At 48.0% G+C, this 11,773-nt stretch overlaps 1 protein-coding gene across 4 annotated transcripts; it reads left to right on the top strand.

Moving 5' to 3' along the window:
- The first annotated feature begins 394 nt into the window (after window positions 1-394).
- On the top strand, window positions 395-11,752 carry naxe (NAD(P)HX epimerase). 4 transcript variants are annotated; one of them, XM_059979931.1, is made up of 7 exons: window positions 395-529; window positions 5,166-5,379; window positions 6,437-6,545; window positions 6,872-6,982; window positions 9,013-9,126; window positions 9,681-9,828; window positions 10,770-11,752. In XM_059979931.1, exons 2-7 carry the CDS (start codon window positions 5,192-5,194, stop codon window positions 10,970-10,972), a joined length of 873 nt encoding a protein of 290 aa, XP_059835914.1. In that variant the 5' UTR covers window positions 395-529; window positions 5,166-5,191; the 3' UTR covers window positions 10,973-11,752. The 4 variants fall into 4 exon arrangements, with proteins under 4 accessions (XP_059835914.1, XP_059835916.1, XP_059835913.1 ...); XM_059979930.1 differs by having other exon boundaries at window positions 484-615; XM_059979932.1 differs by lacking the exon at window positions 395-529 and adding an exon at window positions 629-651.
- The last annotated feature ends 21 nt before the right edge of the window (window positions 11,753-11,773 follow it).

The raw sequence follows: 11,773 nt of genomic DNA, 5'->3' as shown, positions 1-11,773 counted from the left end.
CCTTTGTGTCCTTCAGGCATTTAAGGGATTGATCCCTCCTCTTCGACTCTCCCATTGGTTTTACTAGGCACATTCTGCAAATTGATTAGGCGCTCTACATGTCAATCACAAGGAGGGGGCGGAGCTTTGCCGCGCCATTGGCTGGTTTTCTTTCAACCCGACTACAGATGGAAACGATGCGTTACCAAGGCGCAGAGTATTCTCCCTCTAGTTCAAGCATTATGCTCAACGATGGGCTTATTCGCTCTTTCAACCTTGCCTTTTCTTCCATCCATTTGGGTGTCTGTTCCATTACAGATTCTGTTACTATCCATTGTCACTCCCTGTTTACATTAAAATTTGGATGAGGTTGAATCCAATTGGGTAACCTGGGGAGGCTTATGCAGCTCCTCATTGGTCAGTTCTGCTGTCCGTCTGTCCTTTCTCATTTTTGATTGGAAGTTCTTTGAGCGACAGGCCTGGCGTGCCTTGTGATTGGTGCAGGGGCGACACGGAGGGCGGTTCAGAACTGCGGCGAAGAGCGGCCGAGGTGAGAGGCTTCGGGCCTGGAAAGCACTCCCCTCTCGTGGTCCGGCACCCGGGACACTAGCAGGCCAACTGAACGCGGAGGCGAGGGTAGTTTGACCGGAACAAGGGATTAGTGGGCCGGGGGTGGGGTGGGGAGGTGTTTGGAAGGGTTGTGGGATTGGGGAGAGCATTGAGAGAGGTGAGCTTGGGTATGGGGGTGGAGTGGGGAATGGGAGGGTAGTATGGGGTCGAGGAGGCGAGAGAGGGGTGAAGTTGACTAGCAGGAGGAAGAAAGAGGGTATTGGGTGAGGTAGGCATGTGGGAAGGTAAGACGAACCTGGAGTGTGGGGGGTGGTGGTATTGCGGTGTGACTGCGTGGGCGGTAGTGGTGGTCTGAGACTGGGGAGCAGGGGTATAAGGAATACAGTGAGCTTGGAGGTGGGGTTGGACAGGCGGGGTGTTTTGGCGATGAGCCAGGGGCTGGTTCAGCCACTCAGTTCTGAGGCGGTCCGGGGTTACTGGGAGGCTGTGAGTTTGGACTCCACCACATTCACTCGCCTCTGGCAAAACTCCGGATGGGAGATGTGTGTCCCAGTACAAAATGGGGCAATGGGAGTAGAAGGATATTCAGGCCCTCAACTGATCTGCTTCAATAAAACCGATTGTTCTTCCCTCCTCCCGCCTGCACTGACCCCATATCCATCAGTACACCTCATTTCTCAGCATTCATCCATCCCCGGGAATCTCCAGAGCAACTCTAGCCTCTGGGGAAGAGAATGTGAAGCATTTATTGACCCTTGACTATCAGCCTCTCGTTCTGAGTCTGTGAGCCTTAGTTGTAGACCACTAACCATTTGTTTGCATCCATCCTGTTAAGCCTTGTACAATTTCTGTATGTTTTAATGACATCACCTCCCATACTTAGTGTAAAAGACTATAGAACTTTTATCAGGCAGGTAGGGTACATCTAGAGTAACGTACACAGTTATGGTCCCCTAACCTATGAAAAATGCAGAAAGCATTGGAAGCTGCCCAAACTATGCTCTCTTACTGCTACTGCCATTTGGGAAGGAGGTTCAGCAGCCTTGGGTCCCACACCACCAGCTTCAGGAACAGTTATTCCCCTTCGACCATTGGGCTCCTGAACAGGCATGAATAACTTCACTCACCTCAACACTGAACTGATTCTATAAGTTATGGATCCACTTTCAAGGACTCGTGTTCTCAGTATTATTTATTTATCATTATTTGTTTTTTATTTTGGTTTGCATTTGCAGTTTGTCTTTTGCACATTGGTTGTCTGTCTTTAGTTGGATTTTCATTGATTCTATTTCTCTGTTCTACTGTATGCCTGCAACAAAATGAACCTCAAAGTGAGGAATAGTGACACACAAGTACTTTGATAATAAACTTACTTTGAAAAGAGATTTCCCCAGTCTAATCCCTGGGGTGAGAGGGTAGTCCTGTCAAGAGCAGTTGGATAGTTTAGGTCTGTTTCCCTTGCTGTTTAGAAGAATGAGAGGTGATCCAAGGGTACGCGTTATATTGGAGGGATAGAAAGGCAGGCAGAGGGAGTGGTGTGGCTTTACTGATAAAGAATGGCATCAAATCAGTAGAAAACTGTTACATAGGATCAGAAGATGTTGAATCCTTGTGGGTTGAGTTAAGAAACTGCAAGGGTCATAGGAAATAGAAAAGGCGAGTCAAAAGGGCAATGTTGTGGTTGTCATGGGAGATTTTAACATGCAGGTCGATTGGGAAGATCAGGTTTATTGAAAGCCTAAGAGATGGCTTTTCAGAGCAGTTTGTTATTGAGCCTACTAGGGGATCAGCTATACTGGATTGGGTGTTATGTAATGAACTGGAGGTGATTAGGGAGCTCAAGGTAACATAACCCTTAGGAACCAGTGATCACAATATGATTGTGTTCAACTTGAAATTTAATGGGGAGAATGTGCGGTCTAATGTAGCAGGATTTCAGTGGAGTAAGGGAAATTACAGTGGTACGAGAGAGGAGTTGGCTAAAGTAAACTGGAAGGAGAGTAAACAGTGAGCAGCAAAGGTGTGCATTTCTGGGGAAAATGAGGAAGGTGCAGGGCATGTTATTCCAAAAATGAAGAAATACTCAAATGGTAAAAGAGTACAACCGTGGTTGACAAGGGAACATAGAGCTATTGTAAAACCAAAAGAAAGGGCTTTCAAGAAAGCAAAAGTTAGTGGGAAGATAGGATTGTGAACTTTTTAAAAACCTACAGAGAGCAACTAAAGAAATCATTAGAAGGGAAAAGATGAAATATGAGAGCAAGCTAGCAAATCATATCAGAGTGAATAGTAAAAGTTTTTTCAAGGACCTTAAAAGTAAAAGAGAGAAGAGTAGTAGATATAGGACTGCTAGAAAATGAGGCAGGAGAAATAAAGAGGGGACAAGGAGATGGCCGATAAACTAAATGAGTATTTTGCGTCAGTTTTCACGGTGGAACACTAGCAGTATGCCTGATGCTGTAGTGTGCAAAGGAAGAGAAGTGAGTCCAGTTACTATTACAAGGGAGAAGGTGCTCAAAAAGCTGAAAGACCTAAAGGTACATAAGTCACCTGGACCAGAGGAACAGCACCCTACGGTTCTGAAAGAGGTAGCATTAGAGATTGTGGTGGTATTAGAAATGATCTTTCAAAAATCATTGGGTTCTGGCATAGTGCCAGAGGACTAAAAAATTGCAAATGTTGTGCTCCACTCTTTAAGAAAGGAAAAAGGAAATTATAGACCAGTTAGCCTGACCTCAGTGGTTGGGAAGATGTTGGAGTCAATTGTTAAGGATGAGGTGATGGAGTACTTGGTAACACAGGGCAAGATAGTACAAAGTCAGCGTGGTTTCCTTCAGGGAGAACCCTGCCTGACGAACCTGTTGGAATTCTTTGAGGAGATTGCAAGTAGGATAGATAAAGGGGATGTGTATATTTGGGCTTTCAGAAGGCCTTTGACAAGGTGCCACACATGAGGCAGCTTACCAAGTTAAGAGCCCATGGTATTACAGGAAAGTTACTAATATGGTTAGAGCATGGTTGGCTGATTGGTAGGAGGCAGTGAGTGGGAATAAAAGGTTGGCTGCCAGTGACTATTGGTTTTCCACAGGGGTTGGTGTTGGGACCAGTTCTTTTTATGCTGTATATAAATGATTTAGATGATGGAATAGATGGCTTTGTTGCTAAATTTGCAGATGATACGAAGATTAGTGGAGGGGTCAATAGTGTTGAGGAAACAGAAGGACTTGGACGGATTGGGAGAATGGGCAAGAAAGTGGCAAATGAAATACAGTGTTGGAAAATGCATGGTCATGCACTTTAGCAGTGGAAATAAATGTACAGACCATTTTCTAAACGAGAAGAAAATCCAGGAATCTGAGATGCAGAGGGACTTGTGCACAACATCTGAAGGTTAACTTGCAGATAGAGTTGGTGGTGAGGAAGGCAAATACAATGTTAGCATTCATTTCAAGAGGTCTAGAATACAAGAGGAAGAATGTGATACTAAGGCTTTATGAAGCACTGGTAAGGCCTCACCTTGACTATTGTGAACAATTTTGGGGCCCCTTTTCTGAGAAGAGAGGGTCCAGAGGAGGTTCACAAGGATGATTCTGGGAATGAAAGGGTTATCATACTAGGAATGTTTGATGGCTCTGGGTCTGTACTCACTGGATTTCAGAAGGATGACCGGGGATCTCATCGAAACCTTTCAAATTTTGAAAGGCCTAGACAGAATAGATGTGGAAAGGATGTTTCTCATGGTGGGTGAGTCTAGGACAAGAGGGTACAGCCTCAGGATATAGGGGTGCCCTTTCAAAACAGATCAGAGAAATTTCTTGAGCCAGAGCGTGGTGATTTGGTGGAATTTGGGTGTATTTAAGGCAGAGATTGATAGGTTCTTGATTGGACATGGCATCAAAGGTTATGGAGAGAAGGCCAGGAACTGGGGTTGAGGAGCAGTTTTCAGCTATGATTGAATAGTGGAACAGACTCGATGGACCAGATGGCCTAATTCTGCTCCTATGTCTTATAGTCTTATTCAAACATCCAAGGTCCAAAAGTGCCTTGACGAGGTAGGCATTGTGATGTTTCCATCAGTGGGAGAGTAATAAATAAGGGGACACAGCTACAATATAAAGGGATGGTCGTTTAAAACCAGGATGCATGGAGGCTCAAGAGATTCCACAGATGCTGTAAATCTTGAGCAAAAGACACAATTGCTGGAGGAACTCAGCAGGTCAGGCAGCATCTATGGAGAGGAACAAACAGTTGATATCTGTGGCTGAGACCCTTCATCAGAACTGGAAAGGAAGGAGGTGGATCTCTGCCCACTGATGGTGGTGGTAGCTGGGTCGTTAGGTGTATGTAAAGTGGAAATGGAGTTGCAGGAGGTGAAGGAACTGAGGGGCATAGGGACTGTTACAGCAGACCTACGTAGATCAGTCATCATCATTTTGAGTGGTGGGGCTGCGTGGGCTATCGCTGCTCCTGTTTCCTGCATCCCCTCGTCCCGTCCATCCCTGGGTGGTGGTGGTGCGAGTTACTGAGGGTTTTCACTTCCTGGGAGAAGCTGTGGGATGTCCAACAGAACTGTGACAGTGCCAGGTCTCTCACTGAGCCTGTTCTCTCCCCTCCAGGCTGGCTGTCCCGTGGTAGTTCCTGAATGTTTGGGCTCAGGACCCTCCTAAGCCTTGGCGTGTTCGTCTCGACGCGGCTGGCTGCCCGTGGCTTGAGGCAGGGACTCTCTCGGGGACCAGGCTTCCTCTGCCCTAGAACCCAGTGGCCAGTGATGTCAGGCCAGGGGAACCTCAACTGTCCTGCCCCCAGTGGGAAAGCCCTGAAGTACCTGGGGTAAGTCAGAGCAGGGAGTTGGTCGAGAGAACCTTGGGGAGGGTGGAGGAGTAACTGTGGGCTCTGGTAAACCATCGCAACATTAACCCTTTGGCCCGGAGGATCTGGGATGCCTTGGCTTGGAGGGACAGTGTTTGGAGACCACACTGGGTCCCCTCATCCAGTGAGGAGACATTGTCCAAGCTAGAGATGACCAGACACCATTAGACAATGTCTCCTCCCCTGGATGAGGTTCCCTTGAGTGTAAAAGTGAAAGAAAGATTAGCTTTATTTGTCACATGTATATTAACATGTGAAATGCGCTACTTATGTTGTGCCCCTAGCACAATCCTCTGTCTGTGGGAGGGAACTGGAAGACCCAGAGGAAACCATGAACAATCATGGGAGGAGCATTCAGAACTCCTTACAAAGAGTGGTGGGAATTGAACCTTGATGAGATGGAGCAACTGACCCATCATGGGTGACCCATCCAAGTTCCCCGCCGCACCTGATCATTTGTAATGTCCCCAACAATCTGGTCTTGCCCACACTCCAGGCCAGAGGATCTCACGATTCACCACACCTGATCATTTGTAATGTCCCCAACAATCTGGTCTTGCCCACACTCCAGGCCAGAGGATCTCACGATTCACTGCTCCTGATCTTGTAAAATTCCTTTCCAGCCACTGTGCCTCAGAGGAGGAGGAAGCTGGAGCAGGTGGGTGGATGTGGGGCAAAGTCTAAGATGATGCCAGGTCACCTCCATACAGGGTGAAACAGGGAGATCTGTGACGCTGCCCCCAGAGGGAGCAGTTAAGCATTTATTGGGGGGATGCCATTTTGTGGGGTATAAAGCCATTCAAGTTGACAGACTGGAAGGGCTGAATGGCATGTTGCTGTCCCATGAGCAGGTTCAGTGACTGTGGTGGTCTCCAGGTTATGGCCCCTTTCCCATCCTCGTCCAGTGGTCACCCACTCTGTGGAGGGGTACAACACTGCCCCCTACCCAAACTCCCTTTTGCCACTTGTGGGCAGGGGTGGGGTGTGATTAATGAAGAGTGTGACCTCTCGCCCACAGACAGGAGGAGGCTCAGAACATTGACCAGGAGCTGTTCACCGAGTACCGGTTCAGCGTGGACCAGTTGATGGAGCTGGCAGGTCTCAGCTGTGCCACTGCCATTGCCAAGGTTGGTGTCTGAACATCCCTGGGAAGGGGAGGACTTTGCCCCTGGGTAAACGAACAGCTCATTTGTACATAGACTCCAGGAACCCTGTGTTTTGTGGTAATCTGACCATCCCTGCAGAGAGCATGGAAGGACAGGGGCTGATTACCACTCAGCCCCACCAACTGGGAGTGACAGGCCATATGACACAGGGTTTGAGGGAGTTCCTTCGGATCCCACTTGCTTGGTGCCAGATACTGTTGGGCTGTGCTAGCCCCCGCCAGCGAGTGCAGCCTCACATTGATAGGCAAAACATTGCTGCCCTCTCTCTCTCTCTCATCGTCTTTCAGGCATACCCACTGTCATCGCTACGGAAAGAAAACCCCACTGTGTTGATCGTGTGTGGACCGGGCAACAATGGCGGCGATGGACTTGTGTGCGCGAGGCATCTCAAGCTTTTTGTAAGCACCACACTCCCAGGGTCCTGATGAAGGACCTCAGTCTGAAACATTGACTCCTTACTTCTTTCCATAGATGCTGCCTGACCTGCTGAATTCCTCCAGCATTCTGTGTGTTGGTCTGGATTTCTTGCACCTGCAGAATCTCTTGTGGTTAGACACTGAGCTGTTGTACAGGACACTGACCCATGAGACCACACTCAGAGTGTTATTCTGTATCAGTCACCCTGCTATGGGAATGATGATATTAAACTGCAAAGAGTGCAGAAAAGATTGACCAGGATGCTGCCAGGGCTCAAGGGACTGAGATTGGACCGAATGGGACAAGCTAGAGCTCTGAGATTGTTATTGTGTATGGGTTTGGTCATCAGGTTTTATTTTTGTTATTTTGAAATACAGCCCAACTACACCTTTGTGACCAAATAATCCACTGATCGGTACATCTTTGGGTGTGGGAGCAAACTGCTGCATTCAGAGGAAACTCTCAGTCACAAGGAGAAGATACAAACTGCTTCCAGACAGCAGTGGGAATTGAACCCAGGTTGCTGGTGCTGTAATAGGATTACACTAATTTCTACACTACTGTGCCACCCTAAATATATAACAGAGTTATGTCTATTGAATGGCAAATGACGTGGCAGGGCTGCTGCTCGTTCTAATACTTATCAGACACCTTCTTCATTAGGCCACATGGCCGTCATTACGTTGAAAAGAGTGTAAGGAAGATTTATGAGAATGGTATTGGTTTATTATCACACACACAGTGAAAAGCTTGTCTTGTGTACTGTTCATACAGATCAGATAATGTATTGAGGTAGAATTTGCTGAGACTAGAATTCTGCCTGGTGCAGAGGACAGTCACCAGGATGTTGTCTGAAATGGAAGACTTTAGTTCTGGGGAGAGTTTGGACAGACTGGGACTCATTTTCCTGAGCAACGGAGGCTGAGAGATGGGCTGGTAGAGGTGTGCAATTACTTATACGATTATGAGAAGTTACATAGAATCAATTTCCCACAAAAAAAAACCTGGTAGAAGCTTACGCAATGATGAGAGGCAAAGACAAGGGTAGACAGCCAGGGTGGAAATGTTTAATACCAGAGGGCATGCATTTAAGATGAGGCGGGGGGGGGGGGGGGGAGTTCAAAGGAGATGTGTGGGGCAAGTTTTCTTTTACAGAGTGGTGGGTGCCTGGAATGTGGAACATATGACAGAGATGTTTAAGATGCTGAGAATGCAGAGACATGAAAATTGTGTAGGCAGAAGTGATTAGTTTAATTAGGCATAATTAATTAGTATAACATGGTAGGCTGAAGAGCCTCTTCCTGTGTATAAAAAAAACATGTTTAAGGTGAGAGGAAGATGATTTAAAAAGTATCTGAGGGGTAAATGTTTTACACAGGGTGGCTGATACTCAAACGTGCTGGAATCAAATAATCACTGCATTTAAGATGCATATGGTTCTGGGAGTAGCGCAGATGGGCAGAGAACAGCTTGGACAGGTTCAGCCAAAAGGACTGATTCTGTGATTGCCCTGTGGGGTCAGCCTCACCAACGTATGGAGAAGTGTGTTTGAAAAAGGATCCAGTGTTTTCCCAGCTTGTATAATGAATAAACTCTTCTTGGGCTTCCACCCAGGTACAGGTATCGATTTTAACGAATGTTTCAATGACAAACTCTGCCATCTTCATCACCCTGACGAGGATGGCACAGTTTGTCTTCAAAACGTCGGGTTAAAATTGATTGATACCTGTACCCAGATGGAAGCCTGAGAAGGGTTTGTTCAAGAAGTGTGCTTGTTGCCAATTTTGAGGGCTCTTTAAGGACAGGCTATACATGCTGGTGTTACTGACGTTCTGCAAACAAAGTGGGGGCTTAGTTGGGCAGTGCTTATGCAGCTTGGCCATGAACGGTGGAATAGACTGAATGGGGCTACGTTGCTGTGTACTCTGCTGAGTGGTTCTGCATGACCTTGGCAGGGGCTTCTGCCGTTAATGTGTTATGCCATGCCAATGACTGTTCTCTCCCTGTGCAGGGCTACGAACCGGCCATCTTCTACCCAAAACAGTCCAGTAAGCCTCTCTTCCAGTCACTCACCACACAATGCCAGAAAATGGACATCCCCTTCCTGGCAGAATTCCCATCTGAGGTGAGTCCTGCAACTCCATTGTGAGAATGGGTGTATGACTCGAACCATGTGCAGTTCCTTCCGTAGATCACTGCCTCCTGAATCTGTCTTCATCTCAGCAATCTCCACCCTCTAGCTTCCCAACTCCGGCCATCCCGCATCCCAACCAGAATCCTGATCATTGCAGATCCAGGCCATTCTGGGACCGTTATCCACACCCCCCATGCAGTGGCTCTGTTCCAATTCTCATTTTCTTTTCTACCACTTTACATACCCCCCCAGCACCCACTTTGTGCTTTCCAAAACTGGCTCCCTATCATCCCAACCCCCCCCCCCCCCCACCTGCTCCCCAATCCCTGGGCTACCTGCCCCCAACAATTGCAAACTCCAGGCCTTCCACTGGCTACTGTCTCCACGGTAAAATAATCGTTCTAGACTGCTGATCTTTCCTGAATTTCCCTCTACCCTCCTGTTGCTCTGTGGGAGATGTACTGGTGATGCCCTTCTGTGGGCCATTGATCATGTTGTGGGTCCAATGTGAGCTGTTGTCTGACACACTGCCCATCGCCTAACAGCCTGCCCTTATTGACGAGGTCTACAACCTAGTGGTGGACGCCATCTTCGGGTTCAGCTTCAAGGGTGAAGCCCGCGAGCCCTTTGCCTCCATCCTGACTATACTGGAGGCAGTGACCATCCCCATCGCCAGTGTGGACATCCCATCCGGTGAGTACTACAGCAGCTTCACCTTGCCGTGTGTATGTGTGTGTGGATATATGGGTGGGAAGAGCTGTTGGTGAACAGAAACAGGAGCCCTCTGCGTTACACTACTCAATCCCCAGTGGGGTCCCAGCCAGAAAACTGGGGGCAGCTTCGGGAAGGTCCTTAGGATTTCAAAAACATTCCCAGGGTGAGGTCTTCAGTTCCATAGGTAGGTTGTACTTAAAAACTAGGAACACTAGTAATCCATCTGGCCCATTGAGCCTGCTCTGCCATTCTGAAAGACTGTGGCTGATCTGGCCATGGGCTCATCTCTACCTGCCTTTTCCCCCCACAAACTTGAATTCCCCTGCGATGCAAAAATCTACTGTCTTATATATATTTAATGTAGTAGACTCTACTGTTCCCCTGGGTAGAGAATTCCACAGATTCCCTACTCTTTGGGAATAGCAGTTTTCCTCATCTCTATCCACAATTCTTGAGCTGTGTCTAGTTCCAGTTGGACTTTACTTCTTGTGGAAAGGTAAAAAAACTAAAGGGAGGTGTAATTCAAATCCCTGACAGGTTTTAAGGGATAACAACATTCAAATTCTTAATGGTTTTGAGGGAGTAATAACTTGTTCAAAATTCTGATGAGTGTTTATAACTAGTTCTGGGGAATTTGGTGACACAGGGATGGGGCAAGGGAACAAGAGGGCGGATGATGTTTCTGTACCATGACATCCCAACTCCTATACTTGGTGCCCTGACCAATGAAGGCCAGGATGCTAAATGACTTCTTCACCAACCTGCCTGCGCCTCTTTCACAGAACCATGTACTGTACCTCAGCCCCAAAAACACCCTTCCCAGTGCCCTGCCCTTCCTCGGCCCACCTGCCCAGTTGACCTGGATCGTGCTGTAACCTTGCCTTGTTGACCTGACACTGCCTCCTCTGCCTCTCTGACAGGTTGGAACGTGGAGAAGGGCAACCCACAGGGGATCCAGCCCGACATGCTCATCTCACTCACTGCCCCCAAGAAGGCAGCCAGCCACTTCGCTGGCCGCTACCACTTCCTGGGTGGCCGCTTCGTGCCCGCGGCCCTGGAGAAGAAGTATGGTCTCAACCTTCCAGAGTACCCCAGCACCGATTGCGTCCTGCAGCTGCTGTGACCCCTCTGCTGCAGGGTGATGTGTTTCTGTGGGCAGGTGATCTCGTGCTCACTCCACTGCTGCAGCTGCTACTAGGAATCTGAGCAGATGGAAGCCTCAGGGTACACCATGAATCACAGCACAGCAGACCTTACACCCTGCCAGCTCTCTGAAAGGGTTCTTTGGAATGCTTCTCTCTCTCCAGTGTAGGTCGGACTCCTTGCTGAATGTGGTCCCGCCATCTCCTTGGGCAGAAAATGACTGCATGGAAACGCTCCCCCATCCTCCGCTTCGCTCTCTGCTACCCAGTCCCTGATGAATGTGATCCCACCATCTCCCAGCACGGCAACTAGCTGTGTGGAAATGCTCACCCCATCTTCCCTCTGCTACCCACTCCCTGCTGCCAAAGCAGTTTCCTTGATCATAATCACTGTTTTAAATTTTGTTTTCGTCTCGGAGTTTTAGAGATTTTCACTTCCACCTCATTGCGGAAGTATATCTCCAGGCTTGCTCAGATCCTGCCGGGAGCCCAATGCCCAGAAACACCAGCTAAGATTGTGTCCGATTGGAATGGCGTAACAATCCTACCGGGGAACTGACCGGAGTTCTTCTCACTCTCAGTACTGTGAGGTTTGTTAATGTGGCTGGGGTTTAACATCTCTCTGAAGAACAGCCCTCAGTACATACTGTCCCTTCTTCACAGGAGAACAGTTACGGTGCCAAGGGTTAATCAGGAATGTTTCTCTAGCACAAACAGGAGTCAGACTTTCAGCTACACAATAAAAGGAATGAGTAAAGTTGGTTCAGTTGACTTGAGTTTAA

The sequence above is a fragment of the Hypanus sabinus genome, chromosome 9 (genome assembly GCF_030144855.1).
Source record: "Hypanus sabinus isolate sHypSab1 chromosome 9, sHypSab1.hap1, whole genome shotgun sequence".
Classification (NCBI taxonomy): domain Eukaryota; kingdom Metazoa; phylum Chordata; class Chondrichthyes; order Myliobatiformes; family Dasyatidae; genus Hypanus; species Hypanus sabinus.
This window is presented reverse-complemented; position numbering and strand designations above follow the sequence as displayed.

Bases quoted from the DNA above. Each gene is read 5' to 3' on its own strand.
- naxe (XM_059979931.1), top strand. From the start codon at position 5,192: ATGTTTGGGCTCAGGACCCTCCTAAGCCTTGGCGTGTTCGTCTCGACG. The intron at 5,380-6,436 runs GTAAGTCAGAGC...TCTCGCCCACAG, and splicing joins AAAGCCCTGAAGTACCTGGG to ACAGGAGGAGGCTCAGAACA. The intron at 9,127-9,680 runs GTGAGTCCTGCA...ATCGCCTAACAG, and splicing joins TGGCAGAATTCCCATCTGAG to CCTGCCCTTATTGACGAGGT.